This window comes from Centruroides sculpturatus, unplaced genomic scaffold (genome assembly GCF_000671375.1).
Source record: "Centruroides sculpturatus isolate CEXI.00-Female unplaced genomic scaffold, Cexi_2.0 scaffold381, whole genome shotgun sequence".
Taxonomy (NCBI): Eukaryota; Metazoa; Arthropoda; class Arachnida; order Scorpiones; family Buthidae; genus Centruroides; species Centruroides sculpturatus.
Window position 1 is genome coordinate 626,261 of NW_019384670.1, and position 20,863 is coordinate 647,123.

Sequence of the window (20,863 nt, forward strand, 5' to 3'; positions counted from 1 at the left end):
ACTAATCTTATTTTAAATCAGAAACATTTGCTGATGAAAGAACGGAGGATAGAGATTTCATAGTATGTGTGATCTGTGTAGTATAAGCCTAGAATTTTTATTACTTGATTATATTATGCTTTTTCTTTGTCTCCTGATAAGCGCGATATAACGAGGGGCTATTGTATTAAAATTTAAAAAACTTTTAATAGATATTATAGACATTTAAAGAGAATTTACTTATTTATTATTATTCAGTATTAAATTTTTTTGGAATGTTTTGCTGAGATTGATTGTAAAGATAGAATTATTAAATAAAATATAAGTAAAGTAGATATATAATATAAGTAAATAATACTCAGATATTTAAAAATAACTAACATTAGAATAACCCAACAAATATATCAAAAATATTTTTTTTTTTTAGCATAATTTAAATTTCATTTATTTATAAATAGGTTACACTACAAACAGATGAAGTAAAGAATGTTCCATGTGGTACAAGGTAAATGTCTTTCAGTAACGCCAATTTAAATTTCAAGAAAAATAAAAATATACTCCCAAAGCTGGAACAACAGTCATTAACTCACACAGTAACCTCAGTACTTACTTCAGCACTGTTTAATAATCATACAAATGATTTGTCGAGTAGTACAGGCATTCCATTAGCATAGTGACATAATTTAAAAAGCACAATTCCATACAGAATTTAAAAGGAACATTTTCATATGGGTTTTCAGAAGAAAAATAAAAAAAATTTTTTAAAATAAGGTACTTCTTTATTTACTTAATTTTTAAGAATTAATAACATACTGGCATGTTTGCAGTAGTATGATGTTATAACTTTAATGCATGTAACTGATAGGGTAGTCCTGTAAATCTGCATTGCCATGGCTGTTCAAATTGTATGACAGTTAAAGATGTTACATTTGAGTTTAGCATCCTCCAAACATGTAGACATCCTGGCTCTGACATGTCTGTTTTTGGATGTGTTATATTTATGATTATTAATTCTAGCCCTGAGGGATCTGTACATGGAGAAAATGTAGCATTGATGCTTGTTGAACCTGTAGTCATTTACAGGGATTTCATACAAACCAGGAGCATGAGCTATCTGAATAATGTGTGTAAGTACTTTTTAATTAATGGGGCCTAAAGGCTGCAGTTTTATAGCACACAGGATCAGAGTTGGATGGTATAAAGAAAGGCTAATAAGTGGGCATACATTTTGCATGAGATGTTACTCGATCATTTGAAAATTGAATGTCAATGTGCATCCCTGCATTACTAGATTGCTTTAGGTTAAGAATAAGGCCATATATGTTGTTGAAAGCCTCTAAAACATCTTGGATGTTAGGTTTAGCTTTTGGTATTACTAAAATATCATCAGCATATTTAATATGTAGTAATATATCCAATAGAAATCTTTCCAGGGTCTGTTCCTCCAAATATCAGAGAATCAACTCACTAGATCACCAGAGAGGGGACTGCTCGTGGGTACTCCATGTTTGTCGGTGTACTTGTTTGTCAAAGGAGATGTATCCCAACAAGTGTGTAAGCTTCATAATTTGTGAAACTTTTATGTATTGTGTATGGTAAAGAAAAAGAAATTCTGTAATGTGCAAAAACAAGACTCAAGGAGATTTGACTGGAACATTGATACAAAATCAAGCACTGTAGTGTGCTCCTTACCAGTTAGTTTAATTTCATGCAATTTGGAGATAAGATTGATGGGGTTGGTTATTGTATAGGTATACTCTTTGAAGTGGTTTATCAGTAGGTGATGAATTATCCTCTATAAGGAATGTCTGGGATCTAGTTTTATTAATGATAAGGCATAATTGCCGACCTGGTTTGTGAGTGAGTCTTTGCAAATGCAAATTACTAAGAGTCATCCATTAATTAAAATATCTTACTTTTACTTTCCCAGCTGTTATAACAGAGGGAAAGTGTGGCAATCAGTCAAAAAATTGATCCCCCCAGATTTTTGCATTTTTGGACTCAGGATCTTGAAACATTAAGAAATGCAAAAAAATTTGGGGGTTTTTTTCCTGTATGTATTGATGTTAGTATGTGAGGCACAATTTTGTTCATCCTCTTTTAAGCTTAATAACACTTGTGCTTTTTGCCAAACATTTATGAAATTTTGTAGGGAAGTTTGTTTATTAGGGATTGACATTATTAAATTTTGGTGATTAAAAGTTGAAGGGTGGGGAGATAAAGAGGATCACGTGTATCTCCAGTAGGGTCAGACTTAATGATGATTTTACTTGTTATTAGCATTTACAGTTTTTTTATAAAACTCATCCCTACTCTCAATATGAAACTTTTTGCAATTTTATAATAGTTAAAAATATATAAAAAGTTTTTAAATAAAATATAATGGTTAGTTTCACTAAATGTTACCGGGGAAGTTAAGCAACTTGTTGCTGAATATTTTTGTTTACTTCTTACTAGTGTACTTTAGTTCATGATACTTATTCTTTTCAAATTTATTAGTTAGTGTTAAAACATATCATAGATTAGTAAAATTTTCAGATGTAATGAATTAGGTGTACAAAATTTTAAATGTTATCTAAATTTAAAATAATCCATATTTACAGATTTTGTAAAAAGTAAATATAACATAACCTCATAAAATTCAGGAAGTTCTAGAAACAGTATACTAACTTCAAGATATACAATTCTTATTCCAGCTTGAGGTGTAATACACACTATTAAGCATTACTTTTTATATTAGCTACATTATAATTTCTTAATTAATTAAATAACAAAAAAAGTGTTCATATTTATATCTTGAGGGAATATTAATATTAGTTTATTATTTATGTTTAAATATTGTTTGTAATAAATGATGTTATAGTTACAATGTAAGAATAATATTAAAGCTACTTTATATTATTGAATTAACATAAGAATTTTTCTTATTTCAGTGGTGGTGTAATGATTTATTTTGATAGAATTGAAGTTGTAAATATTTTAAATCCTCCTAGTGGTAAGCTTTTGCATGAAAAGTACTTTAAAGATAAAATTTTTTATAAAAAAAAATGAAACAATACAAACATTTTATATTTTTCTTTATTTATAAAATTATTATTTTTTATTTACTTCTAATTGTTTTCTGTACTTTATATATGTTACTGGCAATTATAGGATTTTTTAGGTAAAGTTAAGATTGCCGACAGTGTTATAATCATTGCCCAAAATAAAGTTTTTTATTTCAGACTTTGCCTGAAAACAAATTAGGCAAACTTAAGATTGCCTAAAGAGGGCTAGAGAATGTCAAAATTAATATTTTTGTTTACATTGCCTATTTCACTGGATTGAATAGGTACAAGATAATAAACAAGGGTTTTATAGAACACTTTATTGAAAAATAATCTTATGTATAAGTTAAAACTATGTCAATTAAAAGAACAAACAAACAATTCAATTCTGTACTAAAAACATAAGAACAGTTTTATCCTAAGACTTACTTATTAACATGAGTTTGAATTATTATGGCATCAAGAATTACATAGCAACTTCACTTTTTTACATTTGCAGGCATTTGTTATGCACTTTTTATGCAATAACACTTGAAGAATCCTTGCTCACTGAAAGTGGAATTATGACTGTTAATTGACTCTTTGTCAGGGATGTTGTGAGAGATCAGAGTGGAGTTAGCCCTAAATTATGGAAATTTTTAGGTCTATTTCTCCATTGTGATCATTAAGAAAACATTGCACAGAAAATGGATTGAATGACACCCTTTCCATCAACAAAATTAATAACATACTGGCATGTTTGCAGTAGTATGATGTTATAACTTTAATGCATGTAACTGATAGGGTAGTCCTGTAAATCTGCATTGCCATGGCTGTTCAAATTGTATGACAGTTAAAGATGTTACATTTGAGTTTAGCATCCTCCAAACATGTAGACATCCTGGCTCTGACATGTCTGTTTTTGGATGTGTTATATTTATGATTATTAATTCTAGCCCTGAGGGATCTGTACATGGAGAAAATGTAGCATTGATGCTTGTTGAACCTGTAGTCATTTACAGGGATTTCATACAAACCAGGAGCATGAGCTATCTGAATAATGTGTGTAAGTACTTTTTAATTAATGGGGCCTAAAGGCTGCAGTTTTATAGCACACAGGATCAGAGTTGGATGGTATAAAGAAAGGCTAATAAGTGGGCATACATTTTGCATGAGATGTTACTCGATCATTTGAAAATTGAATGTCAATGTGCATCCCTGCATTACTAGATTGCTTTAGGTTAAGAATAAGGCCATATATGTTGTTGAAAGCCTCTAAAACATCTTGGATGTTAGGTTTAGCTTTTGGTATTACTAAAATATCATCAGCATATTTAATATGTAGTAATATATCCAATAGAAATCTTTCCAGGGTCTGTTCCTCCAAATATCAGAGAATCAACTCACTAGATCACCAGAGAGGGGACTGCTCGTGGGTACTCCATGTTTGTCGGTGTACTTGTTTGTCAAAGGAGATGTATCCCAACAAGTGTGTAAGCTTCATAATTTGTGAAACTTTTATGTATTGTGTATGGTAAAGAAAAAGAAATTCTGTAATGTGCAAAAACAAGACTCAAGGAGATTTGACTGGAACATTGATACAAAATCAAGCACTGTAGTGTGCTCCTTACCAGTTAGTTTAATTTCATGCAATTTGGAGATAAGATTGATGGGGTTGGTTATTGTATAGGTATACTCTTTGAAGTGGTTTATCAGTAGGTGATGAATTATCCTCTATAAGGAATGTCTGGGATCTAGTTTTATTAATGATAAGGCATAATTGCCGACCTGGTTTGTGAGTGAGTCTTTGCAAATGCAAATTACTAAGAGTCATCCATTAATTAAAATATCTTACTTTTACTTTCCCAGCTGTTATAACAGAGGGAAAGTGTGGCAATCAGTCAAAAAATTGATCCCCCCAGATTTTTGCATTTTTGGACTCAGGATCTTGAAACATTAAGAAATGCAAAAAAATTTGGGGGTTTTTTTCCTGTATGTATTGATGTTAGTATGTGAGGCACAATTTTGTTCATCCTCTTTGAAGCTTAATAACACTTGTGCTTTTTGCCAAACATTTATGAAATTTTGTAGGAAAGTTTGTTTATTAGGGATTGACATTATTAAATTTTGGTGATTAAAAGTTGAAGGGTGGGGAGATAAAGAGGATCACGTGTATCTCCAGTAGGGTCAGACTTAATGATGATTTTACTTGTTATTAGCATTTACAGTTTTTTTATAAAACTCATCCCTACTCTCAATATGAAACTTTTTGCAATTTTATAATAGTTAAAAATATATAAAAAGTTTTTAAATAAAATATAATGGTTAGTTTCACTAAATGTTACCGGGGAAGTTAAGCAACTTGTTGCTGAATTTTTTTTGTTTACTTCTTACTAGTGTACTTTAGTTCATGATACTTGTTCTTTTCAAATTTATTAGTTAGTGTTAAAACATATCATAGATTAGTAAAATTTTCAGATGTAATGAATTAGGTGTACAAAATTTTAAATGTTATCTAAATTTAAAATAATCCATATTTACAGATTTTGTAAAAAGTAAATATAACATAACCTCATAAAATTCAGGAAGTTCTAGAAACAGTATACTAACTTCAAGATATACAATTCTTATTCCAGCTTGAGGTGTAATACACACTATTAAGCATTACTTTTTATATTAGCTACATTATAATTTCTTAATTAATTAAATAACAAAAAAAGTGTTCATATTTATATCTTGAGGGAATATTAATATTAGTTTATTATTTATGTTTAAATATTGTTTGTAATAAATGATGTTATAGTTACAATGTAAGAATAATATTAAAGCTACTTTATATTATTGAATTAACATAAGAATTTTTCTTATTTCAGTGGTGGTGTAATGATTTATTTTGATAGAATTGAAGTTGTAAATATTTTAAATCCTCCTAGTGGTAAGCTTTTGCATGAAAAGTACTTTAAAGATAAAATTTTTTATAAAAAAAAATGAAACAATACAAACATTTTATATTTTTCTTTATTTATAAAATTATTATTTTTTATTTACTTCTAATTGTTTTCTGTACTTTATATATGTTACTGGCAATTATAGGATTTTTTAGGTAAAGTTAAGATTGCCGACAGTGTTATAATCATTGCCCAAAATAAAGTTTTTTATTTCAGACTTTGCCTGAAAACAAATTAGGCAAACTTAAGATTGCCTAAAGAGGGCTAGAGAATGTCAAAATTAATATTTTTGTTTACATTGCCTATTTCACTGGATTGAATAGGTACAAGATAATAAACAAGGGTTTTATAGAACACTTTATTGAAAAATAATCTTATGTATAAGTTAAAACTATGTCAATTAAAAGAACAAACAAACAATTCAATTCTGTACTAAAAACATAAGAACAGTTTTATCCTAAGACTTACTTATTAACATGAGTTTGAATTATTATGGCATCAAGAATTACATAGCAACTTCACTTTTTTACATTTGCAGGCATTTGTTATGCACTTTTTATGCAATAACACTTGAAGAATCCTTGCTCACTGAAAATGGAATTATGACTGTTAATTGACTCTTTGTCAGGGATGTTGTGAGAGATCAGAGTGGAGTTAGCCCTAAATTATGGAAATTTTTAGGTCTATTTCTCCATTGTGATCATTAAGAAAACATTGCACAGAAAATGGATTGAATGACACCCTTTCCATCAACAACTGTTCGAGAATTATAACAATCTTGTGCTAAATGATAACAACCTATTGTTAAAAGAGGAGAAAGTCAACTGTTGAACAAGTAAACAAGATGAATCTTACAAATCTCAAACTAAATATGGTAATAGCTCCATTTAGCGTCATCAACAGCTCACCTATAACACACCACCTGCAAAATCAACCTTCGTCTCCAACAACACTTGATCACCTGATGGGCTTTCCTAGGCCTAGACTGGATAAAAAGGAGGCTGGAACTTGAGTCAAGGTGACCTTCATCTGGCGCCATACACTGGCAGACATCTCCAGCTACCCTGTTCCTAGAGGACATCCCCAGGACGACAATCCCAAGACAGACTCCATGACAGAAGAAGACCAAGTCTCCCGTCCCATCGTATCCTGGACAGATATGGTCCAAACTGGACATTCCAGGGCTATAGAAGACAATGGTTAGACTCGCCATACAACAAAGGAAGCCATACACCACAGCCCAACCTCTGGACTGCAGGATGAATATCACATATTCCTCCACAATGATAGAGAACAGCATTGCTCTTAGAGGTATTTTGAGTAGAATATTTGTAAACTCTCTCTCTCTCTGAGAAAGTAGCTAAACCAGGAATGTCCTCCTCATTAGTGACATATGTATTAGGTTAGTCTAGTTGTTTTATATTGTTACTCTCCATAGTCATTTTTACGCAGATTTTTTGTATACTCTAGATTTTAGTTATAATAAACCTCTTGTATTTGTTTATAACCTGGCTACCTGTTGTTACTTGGAATAATGGATCCCAGTTGACTTGCCCACTGCACTCCCCACTCACCTAAAGCCCTCCTTTAACCCCTTCATTCCCGATCATTAATTAAATTGATATAAGATTAATATTAAAATACATTAAAAATACTTAAAACTGAAAAAAAAATGAAAGAAATGTGTTAATTTTGAAGAAAAAGCTTCAAATTTTATTTTCCTTTGTTTCGCCTTTCTGTGAAATTTAACATCAATGAGTCATTGTTTACACAGTTGGGTGACCTTGAACACAGCTGGAGTCTGATTTCCCGGGACATTCCCATGTACGCCGCGGGAGGTNCTGCTATCAGAAGGATCTTGCAATCCTGCCAACAATTTGTCAACGAGCGGGTTCTACAACCCAATGCTGCTCAAGGGTTAGGAATCCCCTACCCGCAGCTAATCTCATAATGTCTTCTATTTTTGAAAAGTTTTTGCAGCTCTGGTTTCTCAAGAAAATAGAAGGTTTTTCTCTTCTTCTTTTGTCCTAACTTTGTAGAAGTCATCAGTTGACTCCAGAACTAGTCCTATGATTTTCCTATCATTCCTTTTTGATCAATAAAATCTTTGTTGGTACAGGCAGTTACAGATTTACGCACATGTCTTTGGAAATTTCTTATCAGAAAATGATATAATTTTTTTCCACCTGTTTTTTTCTAATGCTGAATATACTGTAAGCTTACGGTTGTGTTCTCATTGCTTCCACGCACAGGAAAGACATAAAATTGAGTTGTTATACATTTGCCGGCAACATATGTAGAATGCAAGACTCCAGTTTAGTTGCTCCTGCAAAATTGGAGGGGGAAAAGGAAAAATCTCTTATCCTGAGAAATCAGATCTGAGAAAAATTTTTAAAAAATGGAAAACATCTTTTGACAGAGAATCAATTAGCAATCATAATTTCACTTTCAGTGGGCAAGGAATTGTCAAGTATCATTGCATGAGAAGTGCACAACAAATATTTGCAAATGTAAAAGGCAAAGTTGCTATGTAATTTTCAACCCTGTAATTCAAACTCTTATGCTAATAAGACTTAGAATAAGTCAGTCATTATGAGTTTTAATAAGGCATTTAATTACTTTCCTGGCTGTTATATATAACAGGAATTGGTCAAAAATGACTACCCCAAGATTTTTACATTTTTGGACTCAGGACCTTGAAACATTGAGAAATGCAGAAAAGAGGTTTTTTTTTCTGTATGTATAGTGTGGGTGTAGGAAACATGATTTTGTACACCATTTTGAAGCTTAATAATTCCTGTGCCTTTCATTGAAAATTCTGAGATTTTGCAGGGAGGTTTGTGTATTAGGGCATTGATGCTATTAAATTTTGGTGGTTAAAGTTTGAGGAGAGGGGGAGATAGAGGGAGGTCGTGTCATATCTTGAGTGAGGTCAGTTCTTAATAAAGATTTTATTCATTATTAGTATTTACAATTATTTTTATAAAACTCATCTCTACTCTCAAATTTAAGCTTTTTGCCATTTTATGATAATTAATAATGTAAGTTTTTAAAATAAAATCTTGATGGCACTACATGCAATTTTAATGTTTTTGCTGGGTAAGTTATGCAATTCATTGCCGGATTTGTTTTGTTTGTTCTGCTTTTACAGATATATTTCAATTCTTATAAGTTCATTCTTCAATAAAGTGTTCTACAAAACTTTTGTTTTTTATCTTGTACTGTACCTATTCAGCCCAGTAAAGTAGGGCAGCATCCAAAGAAAAAAATATCAAATTCATGCATAGACCTCTAGGTAATCAGAGGCTTGCTGATCCTTTTGAAATTATAAAATTAAGAATTTAACGAATATGAAATAGTTTATGTTCTAAAGTATTAAAATGTATTTATCTTATATTAAAAAGTTAAGGTATTAATATAACTTTAACTTTTTGACAGTTTAAATATAATTTTAAAAAAGTTTTGAAAATGAGAGCAAAATTTCTAAAAATATTTAGAATTTAAGTTAAATTATTTAACTTCTAAAAGAATATTGTTTTATTTTTATTAAAAATAGAAGATTCCAAAAGTTTAAACTATATAGACAGTATATACTTTTATAGAGTATTAAGACCATAAAAAAATAAGTTTGAGCACTGATGGATTTTCATTCATTTTCATGAAATTTTACAATCAAATACCAATACTCTAGTAACAGGTTATAAACATGTTTTACATATAAGCTGTTTATTTTCAAAATAAACATAAAATAAAAATGCAAATTAACATTAATTGAATTAAAACTGTAAATACATTAAATTAATAAAACACAATTTATAGAGCTCCTTTATCATAACAAAGTTCTATAAATGTGTATGTCATGATGGAGAGAAGTTTTGCTCTCATTTTCAGAACTTTTTTAAAATTATATTTAAACTTAGTTATTTGTCGAAACCGTGTCTTCTTTTTCTTGTTTCTTCTGATTCTATGTCATATTATATTTATATTTATATTTAAACTGTCAAGATTGAGTAAATAAAACAGAGGTAAATTTATTTACCTCTGTTTTATTTACCCAATTTTGATATTGGTGTTTATAGCACACTACTATAAGAGCTGTAACACAGTGGTCTATAAATTTTAATTTTTTATTGATTTAGTTATTTTGTTTTTATTTTATATTTATTTAAAAGATAACATTTATATATACCAAGACCTCAGTTATACACTTAAACTATATTTTATTTTATGACAACACAATTGTTTGTTTTTTATAATTGTTTATAACATATTACTATAATAATAATCAGGAACTTCTAAAAATTGATTATTATTAAGATAAATGAGAATTCAAAGTTACTGAAACTTAAAAAAAACATTGACTATTTGTTTATATAAATTTTTACATCAAAACAAATCTTCAATCAAGGAGCTGACTTTATTTTGTTGAAACATTTTTGAGAATTAATACATTCTCATCTTCAGTGACTTATATTGCATTCTAATTTTAACAGTATTTTTTGAATATTACATTTTTTTAGCTCTTAACTATCAAACATTATGTAAATTACAACTTTTCAATATGTAATTTAAAAATTAACATTATAAATTAATATTTTAAAAACTTTACCTGTCCTATAGATATCACCTAAAATCCTTTTTATGAATTTTCAAAACCACCATCTTCAGTTACTTGAAATATTATTCCAAATTTTTTCATAAGTTTTTTCTACTTAATTTTATTTATTTTTGTATGATTTTATAATCCATTAAAACATATATTGTTTACATAATTAATTTTGACTATTATTGTTAGAAAACTTAGTGAATAATTACTTTTCAGAAGAAAATTAAAAATTTTTAACAAGATGATGATAATTTTTATCAATAATTGATGTTTTTCAGTATTTGATATTGTGAAAAATTATACTGCTGACTATGACAAAACATTAATATTCAATAAAGTTCATCATGAATTGAATCAATTTTGCAGCATTCATAATCTTCAAGAAGTATATATTGATTTATTTGGTGAGTAGTATATAGTATTATCTGTTATATATTGTATAAAAGCAAGTATTATTAATATACATTTGCTGGCTTGCTGTTTTTTGTAATTCAAAATTTACATAGCTACAAATGTGACTATGAGCAAGCCTGAATCTATAAAGATTATTAAATATCTAAACCCATATTTCATCAGGCTCTTTTGGCTAGTCATAAGTATATAAATTAATTAATTTGACTAAAAATAGGTTTACATTTTCATTTTCGAAATCACAATAAAGATAGGTTGTTATATTTCTATCTTGTGATATTAGTCATTTAGAATTATTAACATTAACAAAAAATGGCACCCTGTCCACCTACCTTTAGTTCAAATTAATTAGTTTCTATATTAATGGCTACCAAAACATGAGGCCTGTGTAATCATCAGTGTATAATAATGACATATATTAGGTCCAATGGAGAGTTAAGGCTCCATGATGTCTTAACTTATACTCTATTAGACATCAGACTTTATTAGACTTTAAATTTGTCATCAATATATTATACTCTTTAACCAAGGTGAGTACATATGAGACAGAGTTTCCATGATAAATCTCATCTGAAGACAACTTGGAGTTTTAAGAAAAAGTTTATTCTTTGTTAGCAATTCAGAAAGTGTCTACAGCTATTAATTCAAACAAAGAGCACTTTTTTTGATGCACAAATGCATATATATCTTTGATCTAGTTTGTCTGCCTAACAGACTTGACTGACTGAAAAACCACGGATGTGTTGGAAAAAGCCAATCCATAAATTTTTAAGTATTTTTCATTGAAGGAAAGAACAATGAGATCATATCATTGTCATTTGAGACAATCACAATAACGATGGGAAGGTTTCCATTATGGCAAGGTGGAAAAAAAATTAGGCTTATAGTAGAACTGATAATTTATAAATTTAACCAAAGTCAAATTTTTGAAAATGCCTCTCAGTATTCAAATCCTCACAGCCTGAAAAAAGTTTGTTAAAAAGTAGCTTTATTACATTTTTTTATTATAAATTTCTTGTTTTAAATATCTTTATTATAAAAAATAGCTTTATAATTTTTGGGTAACAGTTTTTGGGTGCGTTTGTTAATAGCGGTTGCTCTGCAACAGGAGCGCGCTGCTGTTTGTTGGCATTTAGGAACGATGGTGAAAGAAAGATGGCACCTGCACTATCGATAGTATCGTGATGGAGGAATCTATAATTCTAAAATGAGCTTTTAGAAGCAAAAGAAGGCTCCCAGTTGTAAAATTTAACCATTAAATGGATTATTTGTTGAAAGAGCATTCAAAGTAGCCACAAAAACAATTAGAATGCTCGTTGAGTATGCGGAGGTATAAAAGAACGTTGTACGAGGGTTTTACCCAATTCCTGAACCATGTTAGAGTGAACCCGTGCTATAAAAGCACTGTGTTATATGGGGATGTTCCCAATTTTTGAACAGTGTTAGATTGAATCTGTGCTATAGAAGTGCCGTGTTATATGGGGATTACCTGTATTTAGGTTTAAGTTATATAAGCATTTCTATGAATATTCAATTAAAATCTTGATAAATTCAAAACAATGATAGTTTGTAATATGCATTATACTATTGACATTGGTCAATGTCTTTGATCATTAAAAAATGGAGTAACTGTGAAAATAACCCCTTCAATATAGCTGCATACTGTTTAGTGTCATAGGAGTTGTCACTATATTAAAGAAGTTTTTGATTTAAAAAAAAATTTGAACTACTATAATAATTTTCAAAAAATTCATTTTTATTATAGAATTTTGAAAAATTCACAAATGCTTTTCATAAAAATTCTATAAATGTTGGTAAAAAATAAATGCTTTTGATTACTTCTTATAATAAGTATTTTCACACTGGTTTTATTCAAATTAGATAAGTGTTTCTATGAAAAACTAAAAGTCACTGCTTGAATTGAAAAACCAACTTCAGGTTTGATTTTCTCTAAAATATTTTTCTGTTGGTATAAAAGAAATACAGTGGGTGATTGGATAATGAACACTTTCGCGAAAGATAATGTTCAAAACAACACCTCACAGAACAAACAAAAGAAGTGACGTAAAATAATGAATACCAATTGGTCTTCCCTTGTCTTCAGGCAACAATTTGAAACTTTTCGGAGCGCAGGCGACGTCAACACTCAACCCAGTTTATGCTGATTTCATAGTATTCCTCCAAACTTTGAAACTCTCCCTTATAATTCCAACGTTTTATTTTTCTGACAGAAACAATTCTTTTATACTATTTGTGAGACTGTCAGATGGACACTCAAGTTTTGCATGGGTTTTTATTTTTGAAAGGTTGGAATTATAATAGGTTGGAGTATAATAGCAAAGATAGAGTGTGGGCAGATGCCTTATATTGCTGGGCAGTATGGCTTGAACAGATGTTCAGTAGGCTGCAGTTCAATCTTATCTAAGAAAGATACAGTATAATCAAGGTGACTCAAGCAGTTAAAGGAGTAACAAAATCACATGTGAGAAATAAAGAACATTGAAGAGCTCATAATAGATTTAAAAAAAAGATTCAAATAATAATTGAAAGCTATCATATTATGAAATATAAAATATATTTATTCAGTTTTGTTAATTTTGTCAAATAAAATATCTGTATTATTAATGACAATTTTAAATAAAATTAAAATTATAAATATGATTAACATTTATATTATTTTCTAATTTTTAATTTCAATATAATTAACACTTATATAATTTTTAATTTTTTATTCAGATCAAATTGATGAAAATTTAAAGCTTGCTCTTCAGAAAGATTTAAATCTTATGGCACCTGGATTATTTATTCAAGCTGTAAGAGTAACAAAACCAAAAATTCCAGAGACAATAAGAAAAAATTATGAAGCTATGTAAGTAGAAAATATATATAAATTTTACACTGAATATATGAGTAAATTTTAGTTTTTATACAGTGATGATAATATTGTTTTATTAAAATTGTTATTTATTGAACATTATATGCATAAATCGTATTTCATATATGAATTATCTATTAGCAATATGCGCTACATTTGTATTTTCTTCAAAGTCAACTAATGATGGTAAACTATGCTAAAAATATACTCTTTTATGTGGTGAAATCAGATTTATCTGCAACTGCTAAATCCAGCTTAATTATGTAGTTAAACATGTGGATGTGTTGCAGAATTGACTACATGCAAGGTATAGATGTTTGTAGCACTGTTGAAACTTGTATGGTGCCCAGGAGTAGAGTGGGCCCTTTTGCCACTTCATTTTTGAACAAATGAAGTATGTTGAATGTTTCTTTATTAATAAAAAATAAAATTTCAGTAAAAATAACAATTTTATAATAGTAGGAACCATTACAGGCTCCTAAGTTTTCTCTGTGCTCAGGGAAAAATCTCCAGCTCTCCCTCTTAATGACACTAGTTGTTTAACATCTGATAGTTATGAAACTTTCTTTTCAGTGGCATTTTAAGTTCTTTCCACTAAAAAATTGTAACAAAATCAAGAAATAATGAGGTTCTGATTGAAAATGGAGAACCCTACTGAACAGAAATTGTTCCAAAAAGTTTGATGAAACATGGAAAACAAATGAAAACATACACTTGACTGTTATACCATGAGGGAATAGTGTACAAGAATAGAAACTATAAGAAATAGACAAAATTGAGACAAAGCATTGTGGATCTAAATGGCAAGACTGTGATGTCCAATGATATAAAAATATGCTAACCTATAACAGACTGTTTTTTGAATTTTCTGCAGTTGACATTTGTGAAACTCCTGAAGAAATAACACAGCTTATCATTAAATGAAATCTTCATTTTGTATTGAATGTGTTTGTATTGAGCTTTGTATTAACAAATAGTAATACAATTACTTTTATTTCATATTTACATGTTGTTATACTGAGCAATAAACAATTAAAACAAAGCATTATTGTCTTCTAAGTTTGTTGTATTTGGGGCAACTAGTAACATACTTTAACTATAACTGGAGTAAAAATGGCCATTTCTTCTTTTAGCTGTGCCACTTTTTTAGGAAGGTCCATATTTCTGTAATATGCTGTAATGATGATGATTATTATGTTGTCTAGGAAGCTAATTTTATTAATTTTGTTCTCTGTGGATGGCTTTTGATTATATGTCTTCTAATTAGATCTTTGAATGCCACTAAGTTGTATGCTATTGTTCCATTGGAATCCCAATGTAAATGATTGTGCAGTGGTGGGCTTACACTTTGGTATAAAGGCAGTTGTGTTCCTTAAATACAGTGGTACCTCAGGATACGAAATTAATCTGTTCCAAAACTGAGATCGTATCATGAAAATGTCGTAAGTTGAATCATTTTTCCCCATACAATTACATGTAAAACCAAATAATTCATTCCAACGCGAAAAACACACTCAAATTAATGCTAAGTTGTACATTAAAAAAAAATAACTATAGTAAGGAAAACACTGAAAAATGCATTTTGTAGTTGTAAATGTATAAATAACCATAATAGAATAATAATTGATGACAAAAAAAAAATGTAGCTATATTTGCACTTTACCTTTAAAGATAGACGACGGTGGAGGTGTAAACTGGTGGCGGGAGAAGGGAAATGATACTAAAACTTAACTTACATAACATAATGTAACAATAACTTAAAAATAACTTAGAAAAGATTAAAAAAATTAGTGTTGTTTTATATATATTTTTTTAAATTTTTTTTCACTGCTTTTTGCTTTCTTTCCTTCACTTCCACCAGCACTTTCACTGGATAGAGGTCGCTTGGTAAAATATCTATCCAAAGAGGTTTGGCTTTGCCTACTTTTTAAAATGTTTCTAAAATGACTTAGGCAAATGTCATTACTCCGAGCAGCAATACGGCCAGTGTGAACCTTTTCGGGATGTTTCTTTTCAATAAAATCAGTCACTTTCTGATAATACCTCAAGATTTCCTTTATCAAGCGAGATCCTTCCACAACGAAGCAAACATGCGGACTGAGACCGATGAACAGAAGTGAATAAAAAATGGCGCTGCGAACTAATGTAACATCATATGGTGAGTTTTTGTTCGTATCATGGAGCAAAAATATGTTTGAATTTCATGTCTTATCCTGAAAATTTTGTATGCTGGGGTGTTCGTATCCTGAGGTACCACTGTATAGTCTTATCCAAAAAATTAATTTGCTTGAAGTTACTATTGGACAGAACTAGTTATATTCCTGAAGCATTCTTGTCAATTGTATCTGTAAAATCCTGGACTTATGTAGATAATTTTTAAAAATGAATACAAACATCCACATACCTAAGTATAAGTTTGATGTCATTGCAGTACACTTTGATTTGTAGAATTTTCACTCGGTTTAGCACAACCTCTGTAATATCAGATGATTGGGAGCTTATTGGTACTTCCCCTTTGTTGTACAGAGAATGTGTCTTTCCACTGAAAATATGCATTATTGAAGATGTGATCAAGATAATCAGCTATTATCTTGAATTAGTTGGGTGCTGTGGAGAAAATTTTGCACAGATATTGTCTTATAAGTATTGATAATATAGCTTCTATTAATATTTTGATTGATGTAAATAGCTTTTGTAATCTAGAACTAAGAAAAGTCATTAATATCCATTCTGATGGGAACCAAGACTTCTATGACTTTAGTGAAGCTGTTAATTGTGTAGCTGGCTTTACATTTTAAATTTTGAAGGATTGTGTGTATTTTCCTTTCTAGTGTAATTGTGGGTCAAATGTTTTTCCATTAACTGGTCTTGGATGATATCACCTGTGTGTTTTTTCAAAACAATTCAGTGAATAAAAAAGTTGGTATCCTCAAATTTAGTAGATGAATGAGTTATTTTATTGTGTAAATATGATGCCAATTTATTCAGAATATAATATCAAATTATTTTTATAACTTTAAACTAAATGATATTCTCTTTTAAAGGAAAGATTATTCTTTATCATTCAGTTAATCCAAAATCACAAAATTTATTTTCTAATGCAAATTTGAATTGGAAACCTTGAAAACAATTACTTTTCCTTCATAAAGTGGTTTTTTTATGTAACAGAATTTTTACAGTGTTGTCCATGAAAATAAGGTTAATTTTTATTTTTATTTTATAATTAATATTTTACTTTAATTTTGCTTATTTAGGTAATACAGTGGAACCCCGGTTAACGAACTTAATCCGTTCCACGACTCCGTTCGTTAACTGACTTGTTCGTTAACCGAAGCAATTTTTCTCATAGAAATTAATGCAAATGCAATTAATCTGTTCTAGTCTCTGAAATTTTTGTCATTTTATTTGTAACATACAGTAATTTTCTTTGATGAAAATGTAGGAAAATGTAGTATCTATCATTACAGCAACAAACATGTAAACTTTGTTTAATAAAATAGCACAGTACATACCTTTGTTTGTTGTAGTTGGTGGCAGAAAAGTGGAGATATACGAACCTTAATGCTTAAAAGGGGAATCCCCTCCAAAAAAATAACGGGTAGCACTTCATCGGAAGATTCTTCGAGTCGAAGTCTCTTTCGGTAAAAAAAATGCACCAATGGCTAAGTGGTCTTCGTATCTTGAACACGGGGAATTTGTTCATGGGTTCGCACCTCGCTCAGATGGGCTGACCACATGGAGTTTTCCGGGTTTTCTCCACGTCTGTAACGCCTAAATAGAGGCCAGTTTTCCTTAAAAACACCTTCCAGAAAGCATTCCCCCTAGGCAGATCGCCCAAGTGTTGCGTTGCCGTAACTTAACAAACAAACAAACTCTTTCCGTAAGGAACAAGAAATTGATTGTCTTATTTTTTTAATCAAAATTTTCTCAAATGCGATAGCGCGTTGTCGTTTTCTATTGCCACTATGACTTTTTTCTTTCTTGGATGCCATATTGATTAAATATATAAATCACAAAACTGAAAAAAGAAGTATAGCACAAACACTTGGAAAAGCAATGCTTAACTTGCACATGCCTAACACCAACTAAAATTTGACACAAAATACCGTTACGTTCGTTATCCGAATTTTGTTCGTTATCCGAGACAAAATTTTTGCAAAATAAAAGTTCGTTAACCAATCTGGTCATTAACCAGGACGTTCGTTAACCGGGGTTCCACTGTATTGTAATCTATATTACCAGTATTCAAAACTTGATCAAAGAATAATTACTAATATCTAAAATACATTATATGCTTTAAATAAAATACGTTATATTTATTTAATTTAATATATTATTTAATATTTTCCTCCAAATTTTTCAGTACTAATTTCTTATTTTTAATGTTTATTATTTATGAAAAAAATTAAGTTAAAGGATGATAAATTTTTATTCAGAAAAGATTTTAAAAAAATCAATTTGTAGACATTGAAAAATGAAAATAAAATAAAATTTACGAACAATTTTCACCTTGTATTATACCTGGTATAATACAAGGTGAAAATAAAGATTGTTTGTTCCTCTGAATAAGTTTTTTCCTTGGTTGCAAAAACCAAAACACCGGTGCAATACATCCTATTAATAAGCTTGATCCTTGTAGACAAACATTTAGTAAATTGTAGAAAATAAGGACATATAGGCATATGAATTAATATGCTAAATTTATAGCTTTATTGAAAATGACCATTCTGCTGTTTGTCAAATATTTGTCTAATTGTACTTTTATTTTTTAGTCAGTTCTTTCCATTAGGTATGTTATATTTGTCCTTTAATAAAAAATACGTAAAAGAGACTAAATTGTCTTCACTTTTGCCATATCCAATCACCAGGAACAACAGTCTTTCACAGCAGAGATGACCTTTCTGTGGAAGACTGTTGTTCCTGGTGATTGGACGTGGTGAAAGTGAAGAGATTTTAGTCTCTTTTATGTATTTTTTTATTAAAGTGTAAATTCGTCAACCCTTTTTTACAAAAAAATAATTATATTTGTCCGTTTTAGATACAGATAACTTTTGAATACTTGGAAATACACACAGTTCTTAGTTTTTATAAATGTTCAATATTTTATACCTTTTAGACTTAAAACTAACAAGAAACTTTATGAATATAGTGTAAAGCATTTATTTATTATTCTACTTTTCACTTTATCATCAGAATTTCCTTGTATTTTGTAATTGCAAATTTTGAAGTATGATAAAATTTTTCTTGTGTTTTCATACGGAATGATTTTGAGGAAAGAAATTTGAAAAGATTGAAACATGCCAAAAGAGCATGGAATTTAGAAAATTTTAATTTTATGATAATTAATAGAATTTGGATAAAATTTGATCACAAAGTTATGGCAAAGAATTCAGTATAATTTTCAGCATTAAAGATAGAACGGTTTTAATGGAAGATGGAAAAATAAGCTAAGAAGTAGTAATATGTTGAGAGCAAAATTCCACTGTAGACAAGTTATCAGCAATTTTAAGAAATTTTTATTATCTGCATTCATGAGTATGAAAAATATATTATGGAAATGATTTTTTTTATTATATATTTCAAATTATTTTTTTATATACTAGGGAAGGTGAAAAAACTAAACTTCTAATAGCTGCACAGAAGCAGAAAGTTGTTGAAAAAGATGCTGAAACAGAAAGAAGGAAAGCAGAAATAGGTTAAAACATTTTCTCATGTTATAACTCAATTTTAGAAAATAAATATAATTTATAGGGTTTTTTTTTCACATTCATAGATGCTGAGAAAGTAGCTTCTGTAGCAAAAATCCAGTTTGAACAAAAAATCATGGAAAAGGAATCTTTAAAAAAAATTGCATTTATAGAAGGTATAATTTTATTTAATTAGAATTTAAAACAATAATAATAATAAGTTTCATTATAACTTATATTTTGTTAAGATGAAATGCAATTGGCAAGAAGAAAAATGGAAGCTGATGCGGAATATTATACTAAGCAAAAGCTCTCAGAATCAAATAAGGTATTTTATATTTAAAAATCTTACTATTTAATATATGTATTGCATAAATATTTAATTCAAAAAATTGATTATAATTGGTGTATATTAGTCTAAACTTTGCTTAGTCCTAAAACCATATTTTCATGTGTTTATCTACTTATTTGTTAAATATTTGATTATTCTTTACTTTCAAAATTTATTTATTGATATTTTTTTGATTTTATTTATTTATTGATATTGAACACAGATCATGCTTATTTTTAATACAATGGACGTGATCTAGATGTAAAAATCTATTTCACTAAAATAAATTTAATTTATAATTGTCCCTCCATTTTTGGGCTTATGAATTTTATATATATAATTTTAATTAAATTATATAATTAATGGTACGATGGTTTTATTATGAAAATCTCATAGGACTTGAAAATGAGAAATGTATGCAATATAAAAATAGCATATACATATATACATACACACTTGTGTGCAAAACTTAAGCAACGATACAATTTTTAAGCAGACAGCCATGAAATTGTAGAAAAAGGCTTGTTGTGACAGTACAATGAACACCCAGTTCAGTAGAAAGGTGATTTGTATGCAGGAAGATGGCATCACAGATGATGTGGGGCACGCAAAATGTGTGTAATCAGTGCACGCAGTTTAAGACTACAATAAGAAAGTGGCTTTGATTCCATACTGTATGCATTCTATTCATTTTTGTGCTAGTATACTTTCTTCATCCTTTAAGAACAAAATACTGTCTCTATCTTCTGAATTTCATGTCTCCCAGATGATTTCTTGCAGAGTTATGGCAAAAAACAATCGTTGTTTTAGTTTTGCACACCAATGTATATGAATAAAATAGAAAAATTCCATTATAGAAGTAAAATTCCATTATAGAAGTAATTATAGAAGTTTGAAAGTCTTTAATTTCTTTACACACATTTTTTTTTAAAATTATATTGAAGTTAGGTTGTTATTGCTGATAAAAATAATCATAAACCTATTTATTAGAGTTTAAATT

The 20,863-nt window shown here is 29.2% G+C and overlaps 1 protein-coding gene across 1 annotated transcript in view; it reads left to right on the top strand.

Moving 5' to 3' along the window:
* The window catches only part of LOC111626699 (erlin-2-like), a 41,357-nt gene extending 21,482 nt beyond the window's left edge, over positions 1-19,875 (top strand). The window contains exons 4-10 of the mRNA XM_023370180.1: positions 438-484; positions 2,913-2,974; positions 10,838-10,963; positions 13,707-13,839; positions 19,449-19,540; positions 19,619-19,708; positions 19,781-19,875. Of these exons, the coding sequence (XP_023225948.1) occupies positions 438-484; positions 2,913-2,974; positions 10,838-10,963; positions 13,707-13,839; positions 19,449-19,540; positions 19,619-19,708; positions 19,781-19,875 (645 nt within the window). The remainder of the gene's footprint in view (positions 1-437; positions 485-2,912; positions 2,975-10,837; positions 10,964-13,706; positions 13,840-19,448; positions 19,541-19,618; positions 19,709-19,780) is intronic.
* The last annotated feature ends 988 nt before the right edge of the window (positions 19,876-20,863 follow it).